Source organism: Cyanistes caeruleus, chromosome 15, assembly GCF_971803275.1.
Source record: "Cyanistes caeruleus chromosome 15, bCyaCae1.hap1.1, whole genome shotgun sequence".
NCBI lineage: Eukaryota > Metazoa > Chordata > Aves > Passeriformes > Paridae > Cyanistes > Cyanistes caeruleus.
The window spans coordinates 6,194,288-6,221,808 of NC_141715.1; the positions used below are offsets into that span (position 1 = coordinate 6,194,288).

Sequence of the window (27,521 nt, forward strand, 5' to 3'; positions counted from 1 at the left end):
ACTGTTTCTGGGGCTGTGATAGTAAATGGATAACTGAATTTAGTCACAACAGCACCAAGAAAGCCTGGCCAATGACAATTCACTGTGACAGCTCACCATACTAATTAAGAACCAGTAGCCTAATGAGATGTACAATCTATTAAACAAGATGCATGTTTACAGTGAATAAGCTATTTATAATCAAGTTGCATTTATTTAGTGTACAGCAAGCCTCTTATAAAATCTGAATTAAATGCAGAACTACCTGTAGATGCATGTCATTTATTTTAAATGTTTCAGGATGCAGTAGCTTTTTCAGCAAAGAGAACTTAATCAGTCCCTGGAGCTTTCCCTTCCTGTGCTAGGACAAGGCAGGAGCTGCTGTATTGATTTCTAGCATCCAGTGCTGCCACGTGAGCCAGTTTATTGGGCCAACAAAATGTTTAACAGACAAGGTCCCAGAGGAGCCAGGTTTTATCCAGTAGAGGCACACCCTCTATGGATAGCTGGTGTAACGTTAACTGAAATTTATCAGACAATAAATACATCACATCACCCAGTGCCAGGAGCAGAGCCTGGCTGCTCAAAGTCCACCCTAACACCCCTAATTTAATTTAGAACTTTGTCCACCTTCTGTTACGGCAGTTTCATCTTGGATTCCTCCACAACCCTCCACCAAAAGAGCACGGACTTTTTGAGGAAAAGATGCTGTTTTACCAGTGTTAAAAAGCATCTTGTATATAATTTATGTAGGCACTAACCTGCTCCCAGCAGGCAGATCCAGAGGGCTGGGAAATGTCTCTCTCACACTTCCTTCCCAGTGAGACCTGCCCAACTTCAGCCAAGCTGTGGGTCCTTGCAAAGCCTCAACTCCCATAAGTTTATAAAAGTTCTCAGAACTTTCTTCTCCCCTACAATTGGACAACTGCTTGAGCACATCCTTGGGGGAACAAAGACAAGATATAATCAACACAGTCTTCAAGTTCTCATATCCAAGATTTTGGAGCTTTTTTGGAATGCTGAGACTTGTAACAGACTGTTACAGGATTCCCTGGGTTTTTGAGGAACATCAGCTAAATGAGAAGTGGCCCAGCTCCAGGATCTGGAGACTATTTCAATGTGGAATAAAGTAATCACCCTGGCAGTTCACCTCTGGAAGCCCTGAGGTGGTTCAAATCTCAGTGTCAGATCCTTATCCAAAGATTTTCCCAGAGGAATTCAGTAAGTTGGACAGAGCTTCAATTCACAGACTTTAGAAAAGGAGTATTTTCCTGTTTAAAAGTCCAGGAACCATGAAGTTTTTATAAAGAGATGGTTGTCACTTTTATGTGGGCAAAAAAGACTTTGGAAGCTCTCTGATATTCCTGGGATTGAATATGAATATCCTCGAGGCAGGACATATGGCACAGCTCAGATTTGAAGGTACTTTTCTTGTGAGTCTGCAGAGAATAGCTTGGAGGTACAAAAAATATATGTGTGTGTGTATATATATATATATATAACATATATATATATGTACAAATATATTTATTTATATGCAAATATAGTTTTATATACATGTTATAACATTTTTTGGTGATTCCTTCACAGACAATTCAGCCACCTCTCAAATACCACATGAGAACAGCTCATGCCTATGCAATAAAGCTCTCCAAAATTTATTTCAGTAACCAAGCTCTGGCTCTTTGATAGAGTTTTTCCACTTAAAATACTATGAATACAAAGAGTGCAAAATCAGAAATATCTCCACTGGTTTTGTCCACACAGGAGTCAGGTGATTGTCTCCAAAGTTCTGCCTAATATTGAATTAAACTGCTTCAAACCAAGGCTACTCCCTCCTATTCTCTCCCTGCCACAGCCCACAATGTCAAACACATTCTCTACCAGTTGAAGGGACTGTTTTTCCCATGGATAAGTGATCTGGGAGGAGAATGGAAGATTTATTTCCATGACGAGAAATCTCTCCTAGACCATGATGACATGACATGAAGAGTTAAAAAGCTGAGCTCTGTTTGCACTTCCACTGCAAGCAGAAATGTGCAGGGATGGGTTTTGGTGTCTGTTATGTTCAGACAAGGAGCCAAAGGCAAGCGTGGCATCACAAGCTGCTGCAGTCCCCTTTGAAAGCTGCCCATTGCTTTGATTTACTGCTTTTTGTTTCCAGACAGCAGCTTCGTAGACTTGGTAATCAGGCAGTAAATGCAAAGTGAGGCCAGTCTGGTCATAGGCATGGAGATTTTATGAGAGAATTGTGATTTCCATGTCTCAGCCAAGTTGTTTGTCACCCCCGGTGTTTCCGTGCCTTCCCTGAAATCTAACAAAGCCTTTTCTCTTTGCACACACTACATAAATCACTTCTGTTCGCTTCAATTGCCTCGGCAGAGAGCTGTTTTCATGGGGAGGGAAAGCTATAGAAGACAAAAAATGCCAATGTGGTGCAACATGAAGAACAGGCTGGAACTTTTCTCTGATTTGTCCAAAGGAAAAATGTATGGTAACACTCTGGTTTTTTACTACAAAGAATTGTATTGATGCTTGGGGAAAAAAAATATAAAAAAATCAGAGCTAGTGTATGTTTACAAAAAAAAAAATAAATCCATTCTGTCTACACCCTGAGATTTTTGCATTCACTCCTTTCAATAAACACAGGCCACTGATGCTTGCAGGGATCTGCAAAGGCTTTGCAATGCTGGGCTTTGCCAGCACGCAGCACGTACAGGCAGCAACAGAGAGATGCTGCAAAACTTGCAAGCAGCAGCACTTTGGTTTTGTGCCAGCTGAACTGTAGACCCAGAATGCCTGGAGAGTCATTAGAACTCATCGTGATTTTAATATTTTGAAGAGGGAAGAGAATTTTGATTCTGGCAGAAAAAGAAATCTTGCAGTTAGAGCAAGAAGAATGGTGGTCTAAGATTCTCCAACATGCACCTGTGAGACTGTGCAAGAGGAAGTTAATCTTCAGTATCTTAGGAAAACCAAGGGATTCCGTTCATTAATGGTGGCAGTCATTTAGAGGAGGAGCTTTATCAAGTGCTATGATCAAGCACAGCTTGATCAGAGAGGAGCATTCCCTCCATTCATATTTGACAGAGGATAAGTCACTGCTGAGAGCTGCCAGATTCCCTTTGCTGAACCCAACGAGTGGCCCGTGCTAATCCCCTTCTCCAGCTGCTGAATCTGTGGTATCAGACAAAATGCTGGAATCAGAGCTCACTGAACAAACTTTGCAGCCCCCCTGGGGGTGGCAAGGGGGGAACTTTGTCCAAACCCTGGGTGAACACTGAGCTGAGGGAGGGCATGAAAGAGACCTTGTACCAGACACAGGGTTTAGCTCAGCAAGCTGCAAAGGAATACGTAGCCCAAGGCAGTAACAAGCAACTTGGCAAATATGTTAAACTCTCTGTTCTGTCTTTTACCTGAGGCACAGGTACCTCACCTGAGGCAAGGAGTTTAGGTGAGGTGAGTATCTCAACTCACACAGCCCTGCTGAGATTTTCAAATGGCACCTTTCACGCTCCTGTAGGGCTTTCAGGATCAGGTATCAGTAAATCTAGTGCAGAGGTGTCCTCACTAACCCAGCCCTACATCAGAGCTCTCTGCCTGAAATACAGGGGCAAAAACAAGATGCTGTCATGAAAACCAATGAAGTAACTCAAGTCAGTGATGCTCAGAGAAGTATCTGCAAGTCCACAGGACCACGGTTTTAAATAACAAAATAAAACAAATCCTTTGCCTAATGACCTCTCAAAATCCATGCTTACCCCACTAGGGATGCCAGGATTGCTCTGGATGGCAATGAAACAGCCAAAGCTGCCACTCAAAATAACACAGCAAAATAACTGATTTGGACAAATCAAGAGGGTTTGTGATATTCTGTGATACTGAAGGAAGAATTACATTCTACCAGAGGGAAGTCCTTACTAACAGGACACCTCAGCAGTGCAGTCGAGCCTGGAGGCACCTCAGAAGGGTGAAAAGGTTCCACTTTTGGTGTCTCCCACATACACTCTACTGAATTCACGAGACAAGTGAAGCAATGTAAGTGTTCAATGTATTTGTTTCCATTTATTTCCCTCTTTATCCTCCTGTATCTTCTTGGGTTTGGGATTTTTAATTTTTTTTATTTTTTTTTGAGAGGTGTGGGATTTTTGTGAGTGATTATTGTTTTGTTTGTTTTTATTCCAAGACAACAGGAATGAAGAGGGCAATGTGCATAGATCTAGCTCTGCTCTGTATCCTTCCATACCTCTGCAAAAGCTGCTGCCTGCTCATTTCAAAATAAATAGAGGGTTTCTTTCATTTAAAAGCAAGATAAAGGGTAGAAAAGCTCCATTTCCCACAGCACTTAAGGGCAGCTAAGGCAGGAGCAACGGGCTTCACAACACTAAAAGCTAAAAGAGTATTTCATATGTTGTATGCTCAACACCCAACAAGTTCTGACAAGATTGGCTGTAAAAGTAGCTTTGGCTTCTTTTCCATTCACAGGGTAATGTAACCAAAAAAAGTTTTATTGGTCAAGATTTTTGAAAGAAATAGTACTTCTGTATTTTCAGGAATCACCTGGTAATTGTTCTGAGCAGGCCAGAAACAATTAACCTAAATCCTGTGAGCTTCTAGTGAGAATGTAATTTTATTTTAGGATTGCACTGTAATTCTAGTATGATTTTTGTATGGCTACAAGGTCCTTGCTGCTTTCTTACTGCAAGATACTGCATAAATTGTAACCATGACAAGCCTCAGCAAGACTACTCACAGCTCAAGTGTCATTATTTGACATATGAGACATGGAAATTTATTAATAACTCAGCACTCCTAGGGGGAAACTACCATCCATTCTGTTTTAATTCCTCTTCCTCAGGGATTACTTCCTTAACCTGGACATGGGAGGACAAACACACATTCAAATCATGTTGGACTCAAGTGAGCTCTTTTTCTGGCCTCGTGCAAACTTTTAGTGTGTCATGAAATCATCCTAGCCCAGGGCTACACAGCCCTTCCAGAGGGTCTGTGATCACAGGTTGGCTATCACCAGGCTCATGGGGCCCAGGTTTCCAACAATGAGAAATCAGTTCCTTCTTGTCAAGAAAGAAAGTGCCCAGGAGTGGGAAGGTCAAGGATAATCCATGGAACTGCTCTGTCTGCAGAGGAAGTTGTAGGGCTGGACCTCAAATATAGTTAGACCTGTAATTTTAAACACATGTGGGGTAACAGGCTGTCAAATAGAGGTATTTGTTGTGAATTTCAGTCAAAAATATCAATTACCTACACCACAAATCCCTCACCCCCATCCCTTGTAGCCTTCTGGTCTTGGGCTGCTGAATTTCCCATGCAAGACACCAGTGGTTGTTTCCCAAAGAGCCAATGCATATCGAAAGAGAATTTATCAAACTTTTCATCAGTGTTCAATTCTAAGAATATTTTTAGGCTATGAATACTTCCAAAAGTAGTGGAAGATGGACCTTTACATTAGTTCTAGTAAATTCTTTCATCTGTACATCGTTTAAGTAAAGAATCTTTCTGCACTTTATAAATTATAAATTATTGCAGAAACACTTTATGGTGTTATTTTACCAGCAACTACTTTCTTAAAAAAAAAAAAAAAAAAAGAATCCCAGGTTCTCAAGCTTCTAAGAAAATTGTATTTACTTGAACCATCTTGCATAGAAATAGCTTACTCGACATGGAAATTAGCTGAATAGGAAATTACTTTATAGAACCTCTGTAAAATTCTGTGAACTTAACTCTAATTTAAAATTTGTTTTTCATTTGTTCAGTGTCAAAAAGGCAAGTAGTGCTGCTGTAGCAATTTGAATCTCTGCCTTGGGAAGCACAATCCAAGTTCTTGGGGCACTGTTTCCTCATTAGCCATTCTCCAAAGAACAAACTGACAATAATGGATTTAGTATTCCCAAGACAATGCTGAGTGTACTTTACTGCTGTATTGGCCACCTCTTCACCAAAAATCCTGTCATTTATCTGGGGAAGGAAGGCAGTGCATGGTCAACTTGAAGGAATTTATCACCATTATTGAATTTAGTATCAGATTTTGAATTCTAAAAAGCAAGTAGCATAAACTGACTCTACCTGCTATAAAATCCAGAGATGGAAAACAGATCAGGAATGAAATCAACTTGCAGTTGTGAATGAATCTTTAGGTTAATTCTCAGCACAGAGTGCATGGTCCCCTCACAACAGATGGATTTCCAAGACCTTCTGTGTTCTCCTTGTCTTTAAGCAAATCTATCAACTATCAAAAACAAAATGAAGCCACAGCCTACCAGGAAGAACAGTTTTCTTCACAGAGAAGAATTTCACGTGCATTGTTCAAAGGGAAAGGATCAGGGAGGAGCCACATAAAGGAAAACCAGAGAAACAGATATTCCCTGGCTTTTTTCACTCCTCATGCACACCCTTCCCAGCAGAAGTCCCCAAGTTTTAGCTCAGTGCTGGAAAACAAATTAAAAACATTATCTTTGTTGTGCTTTATATTGAAGAGAATCCATCACTCACAGCGCAGAAAGAAGATGACAAAGAATCTTCCCAGACAATTTCACCTACAAGAGAGTTTTACAAGACTCATCTTGTAAATCTACTTTGAAACTAAAAACAAGAACAAGATGAACATGCAGCAGGTAATTCTAATTTTAAGAGCCTGATTTGACATAATGATAAGTTATCTTCAACTCTGTAATTCGTACAGGTGCCACCAGAGAAAGACAAATGCCTTTCAAAACCATTTGGACTCTGCTTGAAAAGCAGCAGACCTGGCAAGTGAACTTTTCCCCTAAAAAAATAAATCACAAACCACTGCAGAAAAACCAAGGAAAAAGCTAAAACCTGATCTAAGAGGAAGCCAGGACAGGCCCAGGGAGAGAAGTACCTGATGACAAGGATGGCTTAAAGTAACAATGATAAAATTAACTTCCAGCCATTATTCCATCTCCAGATCTATTTCCAGTTTATCTGCCTTTAACTTCTTGAAGAACAGAAGAAAATCTAAATATCTGGCATGGTACAGAACTAATGTGGGAAACTTCATCACAGAGATCTGCAGATGAAAGAACATCAGGAACTACAGAACACAGAAACTATAGATGGGTGTCAGTGAGGCTGTTTCTGGAATCACCGGTGTTAAATCAGAGGATGTGAATTGCAAGGACCTGAAATCATCCTGACCAAGGCCTGATACGTTCACATAGCACAGTACAGGGCACTGTACCGAGGCAAGCAATTAAGAGTGAGATAGTACAGCACAGACAAAAATGTAAAGCAGAATGTGTGGGTACCTTTGGAGTCATCCCGATGAGACATGCAAAATTCATATCCCTTAAATTAAATTCACATTTATTTTGTTTTTACTCCCTGATCTAATGGAGTAGATTCAACACCTAGACCTTCTCCATATCTCTGTTGCAACCTGGTTTTTCATCCATTTCTCCAAATGTCAAAGCAAATAATGGTCCTGTTCCTCTCCTAAAGGGAGAAATACTTGAATATCAGCAGAAGAGTCCTTGGGCCCCCTGGTCACCATCACCACCAAGAGATGACAGCAAAGCAGGGAAGATCTTCCCCTGGGAAAAGCAGTTTTGAGACCCTTCAACAGTAACAGCCAAGAAGACTCTATCCTGTATACACACAGATTTATCTGCTTTTTTGATCTTAAGCACAGCCCCCTGCTCCCCTGACCCAAGAGAGTGGAAGAACAGCAAGTGGAAACAAGAGACAAGCCCAGATACCTTTGGTATAAAGATCAAACTTGCAAGCAAGGGAAATATCACATGAGACATTCATATCTCCTACAGAGCCCATTTTCATTTCTAAGGGAAAAAGAAGGCTGACAGCCTCTACAATTAACCCACAGATGCCAGGAGATGATTCTGCTTCCTGCTCTTTATACTGCTTCCCAGTAAAAAAAAAACCAACAGGGAAAGACCATTTCTTTCCTGCTGTGTGGGTCCTGTTAACACTCTCAGTCTGGAGCTCCTCCTCTGGTCTGTCAGCACACAGGGGGCTGGAAAAGCACAGTGACACAGGCTCATCCATGTGGGGATAAATGGCAGGAGAGAAGGGACAGCAAGGAGCCAGCAAGCAGCAGGCAGGAGATGCTGCATGGAATCACGTCCCCAGGAATCTCCATGAGGTGAAATCAGAGCCTGTTATTAATCTATCCAGACACCGAGACCCAGGAGCTGGAGTAAATCCGATTAAATTCCCACTGTACCAGTGGCTAGAAGCCAAGCAGGTCTTTCTTTTCTTTTGAACGGTGACCCAAAGGATATTTCTGTCTGCTTCACTACATAAACAGACTGTTTTAAAACAAAACAAAACAAACAAACAAACAAAAAAGCAGATCAAAAACATCAGGTGAATTTTAGTGTGGCAGTAAGATCCTTTGAGATGCAAAGGGAGAAGAAAAACTTAGTTATTTCCTAGCCTAGAGGGGCTACAGTAGTGGTGGAAAAAGCAGTCCTCCTCCATCCTTCACCCTGAGATAGGAAGAGTCCTTGAACAGATTAAAGGCAGTTAAACAGGGGTTAAAAGCAAATCTTTGCCGTGGGCAGTTTTGCAACGCACAGGACAAGTAAACAAAACAGAACTTAAAGAATAATAATCCCATTAGAGAGGGAAAACAGAGAGAAAAAAAAGAATAAAAATCGGGGATTATTTAAGAGAGCTAAGTTTTTCAATTCTCAGAAGCTGATGAGAAGCCGAGCAGAGTGACACTGACAGTGACCAAGGAGCCCAATCCTCCCCGCCCCGACCAGCAGCTCAGCGCCCTGTGAGCACAGCTGGAGCTGGGATAAGAAACTACTGAATGCTCCTTACCTGCCCTGGCCTTGATGGCTCTGGTGTTTGCCAAAGCTCTTTGAAAAACCAAATGCAAAAGACAAAAAAAAAAAATAAAAAAAATAAAAAAAACCCAATCAAACAAAACAAAGGGAAAAAGAAAAAAAATAATAAGTCAAAGCTAAACAACAAAAGGAACACAACACAGAGATGTTCCTTAAAAGCCAACAGCAACCCATATCAGCTGCCAGCCAAGCAGGTATTCCACGAGATGGAGATTTAAGGCACGTTTCGCTTGCCCTGTCAAGGGAGACGATTTCAGAGACTTCTTAAAAAGACAGCAATTCGGGTTAAAAAAATCGAAATAAACCAAAACGTATCAGCGCTTTAAAGGTTAACGGCCTCTGCTGAACAACATGCGTTTATCCAACCACGTCCTAGAGTAGTTTTTTCAGCCCCGAGACCAATGAGCACAGCTAAGAGGAGGGCCTTGGGATGGTGGAGAGGCTGAGTTACCCCCTCCCCTCTGCCTTCCCTCTCTCCACCTCCCCCTCCTTTTTTCCCTCCTTTTCTGTCTTTTTTTTTTTTTTGGTCTTTTTTTTTTTTTTTTTTCCTTAGTTTAGTAAATTAATGCAGCAAGAAACTCCCAAGATCTGGCGGGTCCTAGCAGGGGAGAGAGGGCAGAGGGGAGATGAGATGCATTAGGAGGACACTGAGCCACTTTCTTTCCGAGCACAATGGAAGTGCTTCCCAAGAAACTTCCCCTTCGCTCCCCTCCGCTCTAGCCCTGAGCAATGGGACACCTTCCCTACAGCAGCAATAACTTATTCGGGAGGAAAATAGCCCAGGAAGCAGGAATCAACAGCAGCCAAACGGCGGGCAGGAAAGCGACACGAGCGGGACTGCAGCACGGCTCCGCACTGACAAATTCCCGTGGATGTAATTAGGAAGACACCCCGGCCGGCAGCGGAGATTAAACCCCGGGTCCTTGTTGAGGGTCGCCGTCCCCCCCCCACTCCCAGCTCTCCGCCAGCACCCTGATGGCAAACCTACACCCGCTGCGTCCGCCACTGTCGCCAGCCTGATGTCCGGAGCGACACCGCGCTGAAGGGAGGGTTCCGTGAGGGCAGCCCCGGCCCCGAGCAGCGCTGCAGTGGCGGTGGCGGGCCCCGGCGGAGCAGGGCCGAGCCCAGGCGGCGGCGGAGCGGCGCTGCCCGCGGTGCTGAGGGGGCTCTGAGCGCGGCTCCCGCCCGCCGCTGCCCGCGGTGCTGAGGGGGCTCTGAGCGCGGCTCCCGACCGCCGCTGCCCGCGCCGCCGAGCCGGGCCCGCCGCTCTCTCCCCACCGCTTCTCCCCAAGTGCCCGCTTACTTTATTGGCCAACACCAGCGGCCCACCCCTCACGGAGTACAAAAAAAAACCCCGCAAACAACAGCGAGAGCTGGAAAAATGTGCAACGTCAACGCGCTCGGAGTCTACGTGTGGGAGACGATCGTTTTCTTCAGGTAAGGCTCGGCTTTCCGCGAGGAGCGCCGCGCTCGGCCCGGCTCGGGGCACAGCCCCTGGGCACGGCGGCGGGACCCTGCCCCGAGCCTCCCCTCGGTGCCCCGGGCTCGCTCTCGCACAGCCCCGGGCTCGGGACGTTTAATTAGCACCGCAATCTCGCTAACCGCAGTGCTGAAAACACCGAGCCCGGCTGCTTGCAAAGTGACAGCTAGCGGCGGCTGGCAATGCTGCACTTGAATTTACCCGGGTAAATATTCCCACCTCGCCCCCTCCCCATCCTCAGATTGCAGGTGAGTTCCGTGGGATGCTCTCACTGCCTGCCTCTGAGGACTCACCCTAGAGCCTGAGCTGGCTGGGTTTAAAATCACCGAAAGCAGAGAATTATCTCCTTCCTTCCCAACTTTTTATTTTTCCTCTCTTTCATGTTGTTTTGAATATTCTTTCTTTGCAGAATCTAAATGAAAGCCAAAGGGGATGAGGGGAGGTGTTTCCAATTGTGGCCATTATCACCCAGCTGTATTTTGACTGGTTTAGATGTGTTCAGTGTCTCCTTAAGGCTAAGATAGAAGGAAGAGCTTTAGTCTTAAAGAATTGCTCCTTGTCCATCTATCTTGCAGTGCTTTTATTAAATGGACAGAAAAATGGGATGGTAAAAGCTTCTATATTTCAATTCCCTGCTGTAGCAAGTGAGAGACACCAGATTTAGGCAATTGGAGAAAAAAACCCTGTTTCATGACCTGAACTTGCTTGTCAGTCTCAGCCTTCAGTTCAGTTGCGTGGCTCTTAATTCTGTGTTTTGCAAAGTCCCATCTTGCAGCTTAATGTGAAAACACAGACATTACTTGCATAAAATCGGTGGCATAATACTTATTGTTTTATGAATCACAGTAGCAGACCTGCCAATACTGGCCAGACTTTGAGCTAGCATTCTCTTTCCTTTTGAACACAGAAGTCTTTCTAGGTATAAAAAAGAGGAATATCCCCACTTTTTCCTGTAATTCCACAGAAATTCAGAGACAGCGAGATTGTCTCATGAACTCAAAGTGGTAAATGTTTATGTTACATAAAATAAGAGTTCTAGAAATAACTAAAATCACCAATCTCTGAGAAGCAGTGCCCAACAACCAACAAACACTTTAGAGCCATCCTTTCTCATCTTAGTCACAAGTGTATTGCAGCCCTGCAGGACACAGTGGGATGGGCTGAGAGGGAGCAAATGGATGTGCAATAAACTCTTAGTTCAACAGTGGGGAAGCATTGGGTTAAAAAAACAAACAAAACAACACAAACACCAGAAAGCAAAAGGAAAATCACACAACTGAGCAAGAAGAGTTATTTCCAAGCATTTGCTATGTCCCTGGTACTGAAACCTCTGCCTGGGTCTCCTCTGAAGTGCTGGAGCAGTGAAATTAATGCACACTCGTCCTGCAGAGCCTGCTCACACTTGTGCTGCACACCACACGTGTGAGCACTGACAGGTTCCCAGCACATCAATCACTCAAGGGCATTCAAACCAGTCACTTCAGATTCTAATGCAAAGGTTTGTAATGTTTCAAATTTTACACAGACACACATGGTATTACATCATAGTGCATCCAAAAGGTATTTCTGGAACTTCAATCTCCCCAAAATCAACATTTAAGAATATTTGAAAATGCTTTAATTCAATTACAGGGAAAGGATGAAATCAAATTGGTTTATATACTGCAATCATTTTTGAAATACATTTTTTGAAAAAAAAGCAAACAAACAAAGAACTGTCAAGTAATTCCTGCTCAGAACTGACTCTATGCAATGTTTTTCTTTTTTTCTCTCCCGCTTTGTGTTATGTGTTCAGTTTATTACAGGCCAAAAATCTACCAGCCTTTCTAGTCCAGGAATAGCTTTGCTATTTCTGTTTCAGTAAGAGAAGTTTATTAATTAACAGTCATTCATAAATTTAGTATGCCAATTACTCCTGCACTCAGTCATACATGATGTTTAACAAATCCAAAGCTGATAATCCAGTAATCCATTAAAGAAGTATGCATTGCTTTAAATTACAAAGCGCACCGTGCTTTATTGTGAGCCTGTCAAAAATACTCTGGAAAGAGAATCAATTATATGCTAGCACATATACCACACAAATATTAAAAAAGAAGAAGAAGAAGAAAATCTAACGTTCCAAGGAAAATTATATACAGCCAACATAAAAAATAAGGCTAGATTTTCTGCTTAACAAAAATGTCCTCCACCAGCCTTTTAAAAAACAAGACCCCATGGGAAGGAGTAACAGCTGGTGTGTGAATGCAAACATTATGGTATTGCCAATATAATATTTGTTTCTGTTCCAGTTGGGGTGTTTTAGAAGGAATTTGTGATATGTGGCTTATTCTGACATGCCTTTCTTTATGGAAGAGCACTTCCCATCCAGCTACCTGCCTCCTCAGACTGCAGTCACTTAGCTGTGACTCAGGCTTTTACTGGGAACCTGGGCAGGGATGGGAACTGGCTTGGGAGGGGAGATGAAGACAGCTTGTCTGACCAAGCTTTCCTTACAGGTATCTAGGTAAAGCAAAGTGCCAGCTCTTTAAAATAAATTGGATTGTTTGGGGCAATATTGGACACAGAGATTTCCAGATGTCCTGCTTATATCTGTGGAGACATTTACAATCAATCATTCTCCCAAAGTCTAACTACACAGCCTGAGTGTTCAGTTGTGAATTGCCTCATGCAGAACAAAATGCTCCATTATCCTGTGATGATCTTGCCTGGACTTTCCATGGTACCATTAAATTTTAATAGCTGTTATGGTCCAGAAACACCACTGCATAAGCCGAAGGCAGGATTGCACCTTGTCAAATTAGGAGAGAAACGATGCCCTAGAACTGACACCTTACCCAAATGGACCCTGCCCTGTGAGGCTTTGAAAATCTCTGGGTCTGATTTTGGTCCTAATGTCAGGAATCAGCAGCTCGACCTTCATGACTCAAGATGAGGGCTGGCCTTTTCTGAACAGCAGTCTGTCAGCTAGCAGGAGTGATTCAAGGCAACTGCTCCAAGTGAGTCACAGGCTAAAAGTTACTGCCAGCCTCAGTCCCTACTGGATTGCTCCAACTGGCGTGTTTATATTCCCTCCTGACAGTAACAGAGCTCTTCTTTGCCAGTTTTTAAAACGGCAAGAAGGTGCCACCGTGAACATGAAGCCCCAACTTTGTGGGGAGGAAAAAAACAAAACCAAAACCATGAACAAACCTTCTCCTAAAACAGTCTCAGCAGGTAAAGGGGATGATTGGAGAGCTGCTGATTTCATCTCCTTGAAAATACCACAAGAAAAAAGGCAGGGGAAGAATGAGAAGAATAACCTGCACCATATCTCTAAGGCTGATGCCATAGCTCTGCAGGGAGAGGTCACATTACAGACTGAAGCCCTAACCAGAGACTTCCAGAGCTACAAGATAAACAATGCAGCAGATATTTTCAATCCTCACAGAATATTCTCCCTGTGCTAACTAAAATCTACTAGAAGTTGTGCCTTATGACCTGTTGTGCCTGTGCAGAGTCCCTCATCTCCATGAAATAAAAATGATTTAGCAAACTCTTGGACCAGATGGTTCTAAGGATACTCTTTAGCTGCTTTGGTCTGCAACCTACAATAACCCCATTAGAGACCCCGCTAAAAGGGTTACAGAGCCAAGGTTTGAAAATGTGACGATGTAGACAATTCTAGAAACCCTTATAAATCATTCTGTAAAGAAAGATTAATTTGGTGTCACTGCAGTAAAAGCACAAAGTGTCTGGGACCCTGCCTTCTGCAGGAACTTTGATCCATCCATCCTGATGGATGCATTTAAGACAAATCAACATAAACTACACAAAACATTTTATAACAGCCTAGTCTTAACCTTCTTCTTAGACAAACAGCAGCCTTAAACAACTCCAGACCTGCTCTGTGGATGGTTCAGAGCAAAAGACAGGCTCCACAAATGTCTGGGAAAAAAACAACATTCTTTTCCTCCCACCTTAGATCAGGTACAAAGAGTAGGAAAACCCTAAATAACCAATTTGCTTATCAAAACCATTGCAATGAATGTTGCAGTTTCTCACATGGACTAATAAAATACCCCTGGTCTCTGAGGCACTGGTGCTGTGACTTAGGTAACAGACTGGCTGTCCACCTTGGCTCACTCTGAACTTCACCCCACACTGCAGCAAGTCCCACTGGCAGAACAAAAATTTACTGTTCAAATACCTGAGAGGAGCTGCTTCTGAAAAGAGATTGAGATGTGGAGGGAATGGTCAGACTCTGTCCTTACGTGGAAAGGCACTACAGAGACTTCCCTCAAAAACAAGAATTTAGGCGCGGGAATTCTTATTCTCCTTCTCCCATAAAAGGTGTTGCAGACCCTTGGGTATGAGGCAAGCCCTCTGACTCGGAGTGTCCCAGATTTAACAGCACAGGAGAAGGCTCAGGAAGTTCACTCTGCTGCTGACCAGGTGATTCCAAACAGAAAGGAAAGCTCTCGTAAGCAACAGCACAGGGCAGCTCCCCCTGGTCCTGGGCAAGAGCATCCCTTGTGAGCTTAAGAAATTCATCTCACCAAACCCTCATGAGCTGACCTGGATAGAAAAGGATCCCAACATCTGAATTAAGAAGTTAATCAATGTCCAAAATTAAATTACTTTATTATCCCAGCACTGAGCAGCAATCATTCATCTGCAATAGGAAACCAGCAGACAGACTCATTTCATCCCAGCATGCAGGTTAAAAGGACTCTCCAAATTCCAGTGTCAAGAACAAGATGTCAGACCACCTAATGAATATAATTGCTATTTAGGTACTGATGAAAGACAAGGGTGTTAAAAAAATAAATTATGCTTTAAAAATCACACAAACTCACAACATTTAATTATGTCAAATCGCATCACCTATTCTCACTTGCTTATTTTCTATAACCTGGAACTTTTCTGAGATCCCAAAGTGATCAGTGTTAAGACAACAGATAGGCTGTTTATAAATTATGACTTCCATCTGGTTCATTTGCCTGCATCAGCTCTCCCTGTTGTGGCACATTAAATCAGGGTTTCACTATTTCCAGTAAATTACCCTTTTGCTCTCATTACCTGGCATGTTTCTACTGACCTTTATCTATCAGCAAGAGCACAAATCATTGGGTTTTTTATGAACTATGGTTACACTTGTGCACCTCACACCTTCCAAGAGAAAGGATTCATCATGAGCTTTCAAAAGCTAAAAATGTCATTGCAGCACACCCTCCCCACCACAGTTAGATTCAATTTTTTTTGATGGACAAAGAAATTAATTCCAAGAACTTTTGATAATTTTAGTTTGGAGAAAAAAAATCCAACAAAGTGACAAAACCCAAACCATCAGCACAACGAAACCCAACATCAGCTTGGGATACATGAAGCAAAAAGGAATGGATGAGAGAAGCAGGGATTCCTCCTGCAATGCACTGGAAGGATCATTAGCAGCCCTGACCAGAAAACTCAACACCAGACTGTCTGGCTGCTGACTTCCAGACCTACTTGCTCAGCCCAGGAAAGAGCAACTTCTGCATTGCACCCAGCATAATAAAATATTGCTAATTCAACAGGTCAGTACACTTTGAAGAGACAAAAAAAATCACCAATTTTTTTTCTCCCACCCTTCCCCCAGAGTACCCAAGCAATTTACATTTGTGCTTACAAAGGCAGACAGAACAGAAACCATTTCCCTCCAGAGGAGGAGGTTTGCACTGGGATTTCTTAGCCAGGATTGGTGCAAAATGTTACAGTTCCTTTCCCCTCTTGGGAAAGTGCTGATACAGCCCAGCTGATCTGGTGCTATCGATCACATGCACACCTCCAAGCTGCTCTTAAATCTCTCTGATGCACAAAAACTGAAAAAATCCAGAAATAGAGCATTTGTCCTCCCCTCAGCAAGGCCAAAGCCCAGAGGGGGCCTGCAGAGAACAGAAATAGATGGAGGCAGATGCACCCAGTGCTCACTGGAGCTGGGCTTCTCCCATCATGCTGACAATTAGTCCATCCATACAATGCACTGATGCTGATTTGGGGACTGCACCACATCTGATTGCTACATGGGCACCGCTGGCATCCTGCAAATACATCTCTGCTGGCTCAAAGTGCCAGCAAGAAGAGCAGGAGAAATCTTTATTTACCAAGCCCCAGAAAATTTAGATTTTGAGAGGGAGGGCAGATCAAAAGGAAACACTTTAGCACCCCTGCTTTCCTTTTGATTTCTCCCTCTTCACTCTTCCATTGAGGCTCACAGCCTGCTAGAGGAAAAAAAAATAAGGGGGGGAAAAAAGCACCCAAGAGCATTAGCATCCAGCCAGGGAACCCTCTTGTGTCTGTCAGTGCCTCACTGTGGGGTGGGTGAAGAGGGAACAGAGCACCGGGGGGCTGCCAAGCCCAGGAGTGTCGCATGGCTGGAACAGCAGGGCTTGCAGTGCCATCAATCATCCCCGGGCTGCTTTCTGAGCAGGGCTGCCAGCAGCAGCTCCCCTCGCCCGGAATGCAAATCTCATCCCGAAGCCCCGGCAGGGCCGGAGCAAACACACAAATCAATTAAACAGCAGCACGAGTGGGATCAGGGCTGGATCGCACCACTCCGCGCGTCTGGCTCGGCAGCAAAACACAGCTGAGCCAGGAATCCTGCAGGAAATCCAAACAAAATCATGGTTTGCTCACCTTTACTACATTTCTTTCAATTTTGTTTTCATTCTTTTATTTCAGCTGATGCCAGTAAAAAGATGCATTGTATAAACCCTTCTCCCCTCTTTTATAGGGAGTTGCACAAAACCTGAAAGCTTCCAAGGGCCAGCTGTTGTCAGCACCCTTGAAAAAAGCCTTAGCTCCAGATGTGCCTGTGCAATGTTGGTTCAGCCCCATTACAGCAGGATATGTTCACTACAGGTATTACCTGTGTGGAGAACCTGTGGATTTCTGGGTGAGGAAACCTTTCCTTATAAGAATGTGAAGACAGGCTTGTAGACAAAAAAGTGATTTTCTGAGGTGTATGTTTACAATCCTGTCTCTTTTTGCTCCCAGTGTTTTCACCCTCTGGAAGCACTACTGACCAGGACAATAGTTGCTGGCACACCCACACGCAAAGCAGAATTCATTCCTGCACCAGGTCTCCCAAGATCTCATTTACAGCACAAAATGTGTGTATCCCACCTCTCCTGCCACCCCATGGGCCTGGGAATTGCAAGCATTGTCCAGCTTCCAGCCCCATCCATCACACCCTGACACAGAGCTGTGGACTTTGAAATCATCTCCCAGCAGTGTGGCTGACAAAGCAGCAGCCTCATCAAACACAACTCGCTCTCCCTGCACCAGGGATGAAAAGATGGAGTTTGGTTTCTTCAGTTCTCCAACAACAGAAAGTCAGAGGGCACCTGGAGTGAGGAGGAGAAAATCCCTCCTAGGCAGGGGACCCAGGGCTTAGCCATTCATCCCAGAAGTTACATTTCATTATTGCTCATGAATAAACTGATGAATTACACCAGGAATCACAGATGGCACAGAAGTCTAGCAGGGTGTTTATGCTGCAGTGACAATGACCAATTCCATCAGAAAATATCAACGTGAGCGCTCTCATCACACAATTCATTTTACACAGCACAAAATTCATCAGAGAGCCCCAGTTTTACCACGAGACCCAGAGTTTTGTAGGTAGGTTACCCAGGTTAGCTCAGGAGACCTCTTCAAAGGGTCTGCAGCAAAAAGTTCCATTTCAGAAGATAAAATCCACCATCACTCTGCACTATATATCATACCTCTTAAAAGAATTCTATCCATACCACTTCTGATTTAGCAAAAGAAGTTACAATATCCTTACCCGATCTTAATGAGCAGCATAAATCCTTAAACTTAAACTAATTTTTAAAAAGCTGCCGTAGCGAGCTATTTGAACTGCTGAAAACGCGCCTGAGAGCACGACTGCAGAGCTATAGATAGAAGAGCATCCACGATTTCTCGTAATTCTCTGACACTTGTCTGGTCTGTGATCTAAAACCCTCTGACGTCAATTGAGGTTCCCATTGCAGCTCTCCATCCAAACACCAAATCAGGAGCACATCAGCAAAGAGAATATTCTAACCTAGGTTATGAAGTTTCATCTTGTTAAGACATTTTCCCCCTTTATTTACTGCCTTCAGGAGGGCTGTTTATGCACGACTTTGAATATCTGACTAGCCCTCCTGACTTTAAAAGGAATATTCAGTGGGTGGGTGTGTGAAGCTACAGACGCATGCTTTTGTCTTTGCAAAGATGTTTTCCCCTTTGTTTTTCAACAAAAAACAAAAAAGCAATTATAACTTTATTTATTTTGTAAGCCTCTCAGTATAGGCACAGGTAAGAGTCAATGCTGGTGTTTGCTGGATTTATCTCACAAGTGCTTAAAACCTGAGCTTTGACTTGTGCTTCTCTGTTGTTTGAACTGTTTTCAAACCTGTCTCAGAGGCTTAGGATCATACTTCTCCAGAAAGTCACTGCATGGGCTCCAAGAGCTGTAGATGCTTCTGGAAAAGGGAGTAGTTGAGAAAGTCACTAGAGATAATGCCTGTGGCTCAAAAACTAATTTAACACTTTTTAGTATGTGATATGCAAGAGTGACCACACAGCAACAATCCTTGTGAGGAGCAGAGACCCAGCAGAAAACTGAGCATTATTCCCATACAATTTATTGGTCTCCCTGTGCTATTCCCAACTATATAAAACATGCAGATTTCTCCTCCCCCCAGCCAATTGTCTAGTCATTTTTTATTTTCTTACTGCTCTGTCCAGGCAGCGTCAGCAAATGTTCCAAGTGCTGGTGTCTTTCCATAGAGTTAATCAGTGTAATTGGGATGGTTTATAGCTCTGGACAGAGTGTTTTGCCATATGGCATAGGAGCCATGGGCTGCAGGAACGTGGCAGTGAAGCACAGAGACACCAGAATGCTGCAGTCTGAAGAGATTTTTCTCACTCCAGTAAAGTTGTTACAGCTTCCCCTGGATGAGAATGTTCACAGAGGGTTAATTCCCTGAGGTTCATGAAAAAGCGCCTCCCAGCTCCTCTCCTCCTGTACAGCCACAGGGACCAGTGATAACACGGGTTGTGCAGGACCTTTGAGAGTGTTTTGGGATCCTTTGGGTTAAAACTTTAACTGATTACATCCTGTGACTACTGCAATGCAGCTACTTCTGTGCAAGAGCTAGAACTGGTTTAAAGAGCTCACAGCAACAGAGCACCACCATCCAGGACAGAAACATTTAACAAGCCTACTCTTTCTTTCCTGTCCCCATCCTCCTGCCACTAATGGAGACAAATAAGAGCTCATTGCCCATTTCTTTCTGAGAGTGAAACCTCTCCACACGTTCTCAATTTCCGTATTCTCCAGTCTCACTGTACACATCTGCTTTCCTATCCTGTTCCTGTATTCAGGCCTGCTCCCTGCCTCTCCTGCATAAACACTTAGCTGAATTAAGAAAACAACCATGTCCAAATTCCCTTCCCACCTGTGAGAATTAACTAGAAAATTCCCCCCTGAGTACACCCCACACCCACATGCCAGGGGCTGTAACACACTGGCAGCTGAGCACGACCAAAGGACTGAGATCCCCACTGTGCAACCAGCACATCTGTAACACTCACAGCTCCTTCTGCTCAGCACCAGGACAGGCCAAAAATCCAGAACTGGGGCTCTCTTCTCCCACACACTTCCACTATTCCATCTCCTTTCCACCTCTATTGCTTCAGGCCAGAAATGCAGACAAGGTGATGGAGAAAAACACGCAGGCAATGAGTTTCATCCTATTTAATTGAATTGCATATCAATATTGATTGTGCTATTAATTTTGATAGTAAATCTAATCATTAAAATAAAAAGTCTGCTTGCAGTGTCTGCCAAGCCTTCCCAGCAAGGGTCTGGCAGCATTCCCCTCCAGATAACATGTTGGTGTGCAGTCAGAAATAAATGTCTGGGTTCAGAGTTTAGGGCTGCCCCTTGTTCTTTTCGCAAGGACAATCTGTCCTTCCTGATGCAGAGGAGAGAGAGACAGGCAGCTCCAGCATCATCTGAATCCAGGCTGGGTTCTGCTGAGCTCCAGGATCTGCCCAGGGGCCTCTGTGCCCAGGAGAAGGTTCAGGAAGAGGAAGAAGAGAGCTACCCTGGGCTGCACTTGTTAATCATGGACAGCACGATGCCTTTCTGTGCCCAGCTAGCTGATGTTCCCTGTGCCTCTGCACCTTGCAGAGCCTGCTGGAGTCAATAAAACAAAGCTGAGGAATTCTCCCACGTCCCCAAGCCCCAGCACAGCCCTAGCCTGGCTCTGAAGGTAACAGGGGAAGCAGTTATCCTGCACACCTCAGCCTGATGAACATTTCTCTCCCCTGGGATCTCTACTTAAAGAACACGTCACATTTGAAGGACAAATGTGTGAGGCAGCTCACCTGAACGCTGTTCCAAACACATCCCTGCCAAGGTTTCTGGCTTGCTGCGTTTCAAAATAAAATTTAAAAACCCCAAACAAACCACTTCAGAAACCTTTGCTGAGCAGCACAGAACCAGGGTAGGGGTGAGGCATCTTCTGTCTCCCCAGCCTGCAGAGATCCCACCTCTCTGGAGACACTGATGTGACACCACTTCACCTTCACAGGGACCTGAGCCTTCCACACTTTGCAGAGAGATAGTTCCTCTGCAAACACTTGTTTTGCAACAGTTTGTTTCTGCTGCCAGACATCATTTTTTTTTACACTCAGAATTAATGATTAACAATTAAATTATTTGACAAGGGAATAGAGGCCCTGTGCTAATTAAATTCCTTCATCACTCCTCTTTGAAAAGAAAAAAAAAAATAAAAATATACATTATTCCTCAGTATCAGCATTCAGCCAGAACAGGGCATTTTGTGATGTTGGACTTAATTAGATGGACAACCATGGCCACAGCCAAAAAAAAAAAAAAAAAAAAAAAAAAGTATGAAAATATTGCTGAAGAGTCATGCAAATGGAAGGAGGAAGACAAGGAAACATCCAACTGGGGAGTCAGGAGTCAAGTGAACAGACACATCCAGACTGCAGAAAAGCCACTTTCTAAATCAAATAATTGTTTATAAGAATAGATCATCAGTTTAGCTGAAACAAAATGATGCATACAAAGTAAACAGTGCCTGTATAGCCTGGGAAAAACCAGCAGTAGATGTCCTGCAAAGCTTGACTGTTCTGTTTGAAGGGATGCAATCCTGAGCTGCTGGGGCTGCTCATCTCCAGCACTTTCACATCCTGCTCGTGGGCTGGACCTCCCGGGGGCTTGCTGGTGTCTGCTTACACACCAGCATTAATATCACAAAAGATTATGCTAGTTCATCGACCCTTTGAAGAGATCCTTCCCATTGTAGCTGCTGTGATGATTGCCTGATGGCACTTTCTCAGCCAGATCCACTAGGGATTACAGCAGCATAAATAAGATAAGCCTCTGTCTGACTGCTATTAAAATGCGCCGAGATGCTCGGCTCAGACAACTCTTACACCAATGCAAACTCCATCCTCAGTGGGTTTGTTACAGCCTTTGCCTCCCTTTGTTTATTCACAGAATAAATCTTCTGAGCAACACAACTACCCACACCAAATTTCCAATTCTCTTCCATTGCCAATAATTTTCAAATCACTTGGCAATCTCCCTCTCCTCATCTCTGCTGAGCCAGGAGACGAACAGTCCTGTGGGACTTTTGAGGGTGTTCTGGAAGGACTGAGGGATAAAGAAAGTCCCAGAAAACTCCCAAGGTAGCACATAAAGCACTATTCTAGACAGACCTGGAAGACAGATGAAGCTGGCAGATTTTTTGGGTGCTGCCTGAGCTAAGCTGCCATTGCAAAGCTCAGCTGTCACAACCAAAGTGAAGATTTTGGGGCTCCCTTAGACAGAATCCATCCCCCAAAGCAGTGGGGTGGATCAGCCTCTCTGTAGCTCCCAGTGGTGTTTTCTGCCATTTCTAAGACAGAGGGTAGACTCAGCTGCCTGCTTGTAGGAAGGCTTTGCTGCTCCCTATGCACTGCTTTCTTGTCTTTTCTCGTTAAATCTGGGGGAGTCTAGTTTTAGGAAAGCATCTAGTAACCAAACAGAAATGGGAGGGAACTCAGAACTCACCATGCCCAGGTCAGCACCACACAGCAGCCAGGCAGATTTGAAACATGCATCAAGACACTGAAGCCTTGTGTGAAGGTTTCAGCACAACCTCCAGGGTGCTCCCAGGGACTGGTCACAGGGACGGGCATGAAGCTGCAGAAGGCACTGGGGCTGTGAGAGGGCAGAGGTTTCTGAGCTTCAGTTATCCAAACATTTTATTTCCATGCAGGAAGTGAACCCAAGAAATTAATTTATTTGCAACTTTGATGCAGAAAGTATCAGAAAATGGCACCCAAGAAATACAGACTCACTCATTGGAAGTGGGGTGAATATATCAAGTAGAGGTTTTCACACTGAACTTACGGGAAAGATGGGCACCGATTCCTGTGCTTTTCCACCTCATTTTTTAAAACAAATGCCAGGGGAATTGCAGTTTCTAATTATCTTTTTCCACTTAAAGATTATTAGATGCTTATTAGGTTTGTATTGCCTTTCCCCTCCCACACACATTTTCCATTTCCATATACTTCATCCAGTCTACAGTTAATGAGAAGAAATCAGTGTATTGCACTGTCTGGCATCTTGCTGAAGTGGCAGAAGTCTTTGGTTACCAAGTCATTTGCTGCTTAATTGAAATCTTTTCTCTGGACTCATTGCCATGCAGACACTCCATTGGAATGCAGTAGTCAAGCCCAGTATTGATTGTCCTCCCACTCCCAGCTTTCTTCTGCGTTTGCAAATCAATTGCACCCTGTTGCTTTCCTTCTAAAAACAAATTAAATTAAAAACCATCACCCATTCCACAACCCCATTTATCCCTGAAACACTTTGGTTTTCCTTTGTGTATTTCCTTGGGGCAGAGATGGGGGCAAGACAACAAAGGGGACTTGGTTGTAGCAAGAGCAAGATCCACACCTTGTCAGGTCACCATTGAGAAAGAAGTGCACCAGCCTGTTCAGATATGGTCCAGTGTGGGAGTGGATTGGGAGTGCCCAAAGGAGTGTATAAAATCCTGGGTTTAGGCTCTCACTAGAAGTGATCTGGAATTAATCTCTTCTCTTCACTGCAAGTTAAACTATTTTTAACAGTTAAAAATCCAGCAAAGAAAAAAAAAATCCAAAAAAGAAAAAAATCCAAAGAGAGCTCTGCTGCAACTTGCAAGAGGAGCCAGACTGCAGTTGTGAGTTTGCAGGATTGAAAACCAAGGCTCTGCAAGCCATCGCTGCTGACACCAGGAAAGAAAGTCAGTGCAATGCAGGTTACCAGATTCCTGATTTTGAAATGATGCACCCAAGCACTGCTGAATCCCATGTGATTTCTTAAAGTTCTAAGGAATCAAGTATTTCAAATGCTTTGTCAAGATAACATGTCTCTCTGGGGTTTCAGCTCAAGCTGGTATTGGAAGAGTTCATCTTTGGGGATGGGATCACATTAATACCATGCAGAGTTACAGTCCCAAATTCTTCCCAAAAGATCTTGTGTCAGTACTCAGCACTACTCCCCCAGGTCTGGCTACTGCAGAGCTTCCCAGGGTGAGGCCCTTATGCTGTTAGAGGACTCTGGTGTCATTGTGAGGACACCTGTAGCCAAATAGCACGTGCCTGTTGTAAACATCCTTAGACCTCCCAGCTGCTCTGTCAGGGGCTCCTCACTGTTCCCACACAGCCTTTATATTTAAAAAAAATATATCAGGAGTCTTGCAGAGTTTGAAGCAATGGCCTCACTTCCTCCTGAGCAGCTTCCTTTGGCTCATTGTACACTTGCATTGCAATGCTGCCCAGGCTTTACCCAGCACCAGGCACCTGAACCCACAGGCTCACCCTAAGCACATTGCAGAGGTGATCTGGGGGATTGTCTGGATAATCTAGGCAATTTTCCTCAACACTTGCAGCCTGGCAACAGACTGGTGTTCAAGTGGAAACCAGAGGAAGGGTACTGAATAGTGTCTGTTCCTGTCTGGGAAGTCAAATCTTCCTGCAAAGCTGAGAAGGAGCACCTAATACCAAGGGTCACTTGCTGCTGTGTAGATGGCAGCAACTGACTTCACAAGCCCAAATCATCAGCCTGCAGATCTTGCAGACTCCCATCGAGAAGGGGAATTGCCAGGCACAGGTTTTTGTCTTCTATAGGTAAATTTGTGGTTTCACTCTTTCTGGCCCAGATTCCATACAGGTCCCTGAAAGATTCCATTTCCTCTCATCTTCAACCCATCATGAGTAAAGTTTCAGGATCACACTCCAGACACTCCAGTTCTGTGTTGAGCTCAGACCCTGCATTGCAGGTACCAATAGCAAAGGCTGGACTGATCAGCAGAACCACCCCTCTCCCCTACAGTCCCAAAGGCTCTGCACAAGCTTTACCATCACATGATGCTCATTTAAACCTCAAACTCCAGATGTCTCTGATCCTACCTGCCTTTTGGAAAATCATACTGTCAGAGTACTGAATATGCTCCTTGCTATTTGCCCTGTAATTAAGCAGTAATTGCTGCCCAAGGCTAATCTCAGAGTGTATTTTACCTGTGGAGCTCAGCGCCAGAGTTCACATTTGTAATTTAGTGGCACACCAAGGAGCTATACCTAAACTCACAAAAGGATTTTCACTGCTCATCATCTCTCTTCTACTTTGGTGGCAGCTGGGATTCTGTATTTGGAGATGTTTGGGCTGGGCAAACAAATTAGCTGAGACCAGCCTCATTAGGAATTCACATGGGTACCCATCCTGCCTCAGCAGGAATAAGATGCTGACTGTTCTGTTTCTGGACCCCAAGCCCTCCCCAGCAGGGGATACACACTGAAACCTCCTCTTTATTTCTACTTGCACAGCCTGGCAGCCTCCAAGGAAGCTGAAGCAGCAGCTCGATCTGCCCCCAAACCCATGTCTCCTTCCGATTTCTTGGATAAGTTGATGGGGCGAACTTCAGGATACGATGCCAGGATCAGACCGAATTTTAAAGGTATGCAAAAAAAGAGGATTTTTTTTTTCATTTCAGGACTGAAAACTGCATGCAATCCTCATTAATATCTTCCTAATGCAGTATGAAATATGAATATTTATGTTCTTACAAAGTATGTATCATAACAATATTTGGCACATGGATCCCTATAGATGTCTGGAAAGACATCAACAAATGGCTGCTCAGAGTGGAAACAACCTTGTAAGAACTTCACATGCTGTAAACATAGGGCCCCCCAATCCCTGCTTCAATACAGGGTTTGAGGATCCTGTCAAACCAAGCAGCGACTGGCAGGGACCTGAACATCTTTAGAGGGTAAGATAAAATCCCCAGCCTGACTTTCCCCTGAAGCCACTGCCCATGAGCCCTGCCAGTGGTGGGCAATGTTCCCCCTTACAGCCACTGCAGCCTCTCCCATCAGCTCCAAAGAAATTCACAAGATGCCAGGGGCAGCCTGAACCCATCCCTGTCCCCCACACTAAAGGGGCTCTAAGCCCAGCACTGCTCTGTTTTTCCCACCCAGTTTTCCAGTCTACCCATATTCCATGGCAGCCAAGCAGCACTGAATCAGGCCCTGGCAGAGGCAATGAAACCTCTTTTCTCTTCAAAACTCCTCTTCTAGCAAGTAAGGTGTGGGGTTTTGCCATGGGGATTTTTCAGCCTGGTCTAATGGAAGATGTCCCTGCACATGGCAGAGAGGATTGAACCAAAGAGTCTTTCAGGACCCCTCCAATTCAAATCATTCTATGACTTTTTTTTGTTTTCTTTTTAAACTGAGCTCACTTTCCCAAGGTTCTTTGGCCTCAAATCACACCCACAGATAAAGCATGACCTGCCCCTCTCAGCCACTGCCCAGCCATCTCCAAAGCTCTTTTTGTTCACTTCTTTTTTTTCCTGCAACCAGTTCCCTCTCCCCTGGAGCCACTGGCAGGGCTGACAGGACTCCAGGACCCATCAATCACTGGTGACAGCACCTGGCACCCAGCTTTGAACAATAAACTCTGTGCTGGGCTTTTTAATTCAGAGAAAGGTGGGAAGACTGTGTCCCAGTAACCAGCCAAGCAAGAGGACACTGCTGTTCTTACCCAAATCACAAGGAGTTAAAATACCACCCTGTTAACCTGCCTACCTCTAAATTATGCACACACACAAATTAAACTTTAATATTTAATGAAATGTATACATTCACTTCCTGCTGAAGGCAGCTGTATTGCATTTTTATTTGAGATAATTTAATTTCAGTTTTATTTCAATGAACTACACCTTCCCCTCAGGGCAGTTTTGCTGGCTTAGCCTTCCACACATAAATCAGGCTCCAATTTACATGGGAAGCATTGGAGGTGTTTTACAGAGCTTGGGGTTGTAGCTCTCAAAGCACATAATTTAAATTAACTGCAGTAACTCATAAGGACATTTTAATTGCTTAGATCTAAATGAAAATAATACTAAAGATCCATATCAGATTGATTTTTGGGGAGGGGAAGATTAATGAATAGAAGATTGCAGCTTTTCCATAAATGCTGTAAAGTTGGGACTTAGCTGTGAATTCACATTCTGAGAACAAAGAAGTATTTGGGTTTTAAGCTGGAGGATGAAGTCAGGAGCTCGGGCAGGGACAGAGAGGAACCTGGCAGGAATTGGGCAGGAGACCTCTCACCCAGGCTGTGCCCTTATCCCTGCTGCTGGAAAACTCCATTCCTTCACAGCTGCATCCCAGCAGAGAGGCGGAACATTTCAGTGGCAGACAGCGAATTTTCTAGAGCCTCTCACATGCTAAAAAATACCAAAAACCACCAAATCCTGCAGGGAGCTGTTGGCTCACCTTACTGAGAAGGGCTCAGTGCCTCAACAAGAGCTGGGCTGCCCCAAGGAACCTTCACAAACCCACCCCACACTCAGCTTCATGTCAGCACTGGGTCAGGAACGGGGGGACCAAAATATTCCAGACCTGTCAGAGTCAACAAGCTTGGGAGGGGAATCACATGTTCCAGGACCTTTTATGTGGCTCATGAATGGATCCAGAACAGAAAAACAATGCCCCTGAGCTCAACAGAAGGGAATAAACAAGTACTAAAGATTGATAACTGTGTGCTTTCAGCTTATAGATAAACTTCTGGATAAGAGGAGTTGGTGAAGGCAGCAGGAAAAAAAAAGATACCATTTTTGTATCTGTATCAA

General features: G+C 44.0%; 1 protein-coding gene and 2 long non-coding RNA genes across 10 annotated transcripts in view; 2 read left to right on the forward strand and 1 right to left on the reverse strand.

Annotated features, from left to right (window-relative positions):
* Positions 1-10,061, reverse strand: part of LOC111935515 (uncharacterized) — a 143,898-nt gene extending 133,837 nt beyond the window's left edge. The window contains exon 1 of one of the 2 annotated variants that reach the window (XR_015276720.1): positions 9,820-10,061. This is a non-coding gene — a long non-coding RNA (uncharacterized LOC111935515). The remainder of the gene's footprint in view (positions 1-9,819) is intronic. The other variant, XR_015276721.1, reaches the window with a different exon arrangement.
* GLRA1 (glycine receptor alpha 1) overlaps positions 9,975-27,521 on the forward strand; it is a 40,819-nt gene continuing 23,272 nt past the window's right edge. For all 7 annotated transcript variants that reach the window (XM_086851762.1, XM_086851764.1, XM_086851760.1 and 4 more), the window contains exons 1-2: positions 9,975-10,268; positions 25,213-25,343. In XM_086851762.1, coding sequence (XP_086707888.1) covers positions 10,213-10,268; positions 25,213-25,343 — 187 coding nt within the window. In that variant the 5' untranslated portion in view covers positions 9,975-10,212. The remainder of the gene's footprint in view (positions 10,269-25,212; positions 25,344-27,521) is intronic.
* On the forward strand, positions 10,271-15,138 carry LOC147650347 (uncharacterized). Its single transcript, XR_015276722.1, has 2 exons — positions 10,271-10,559; positions 12,810-15,138. It is a non-coding gene; the product is annotated as an uncharacterized LOC147650347 (long non-coding RNA).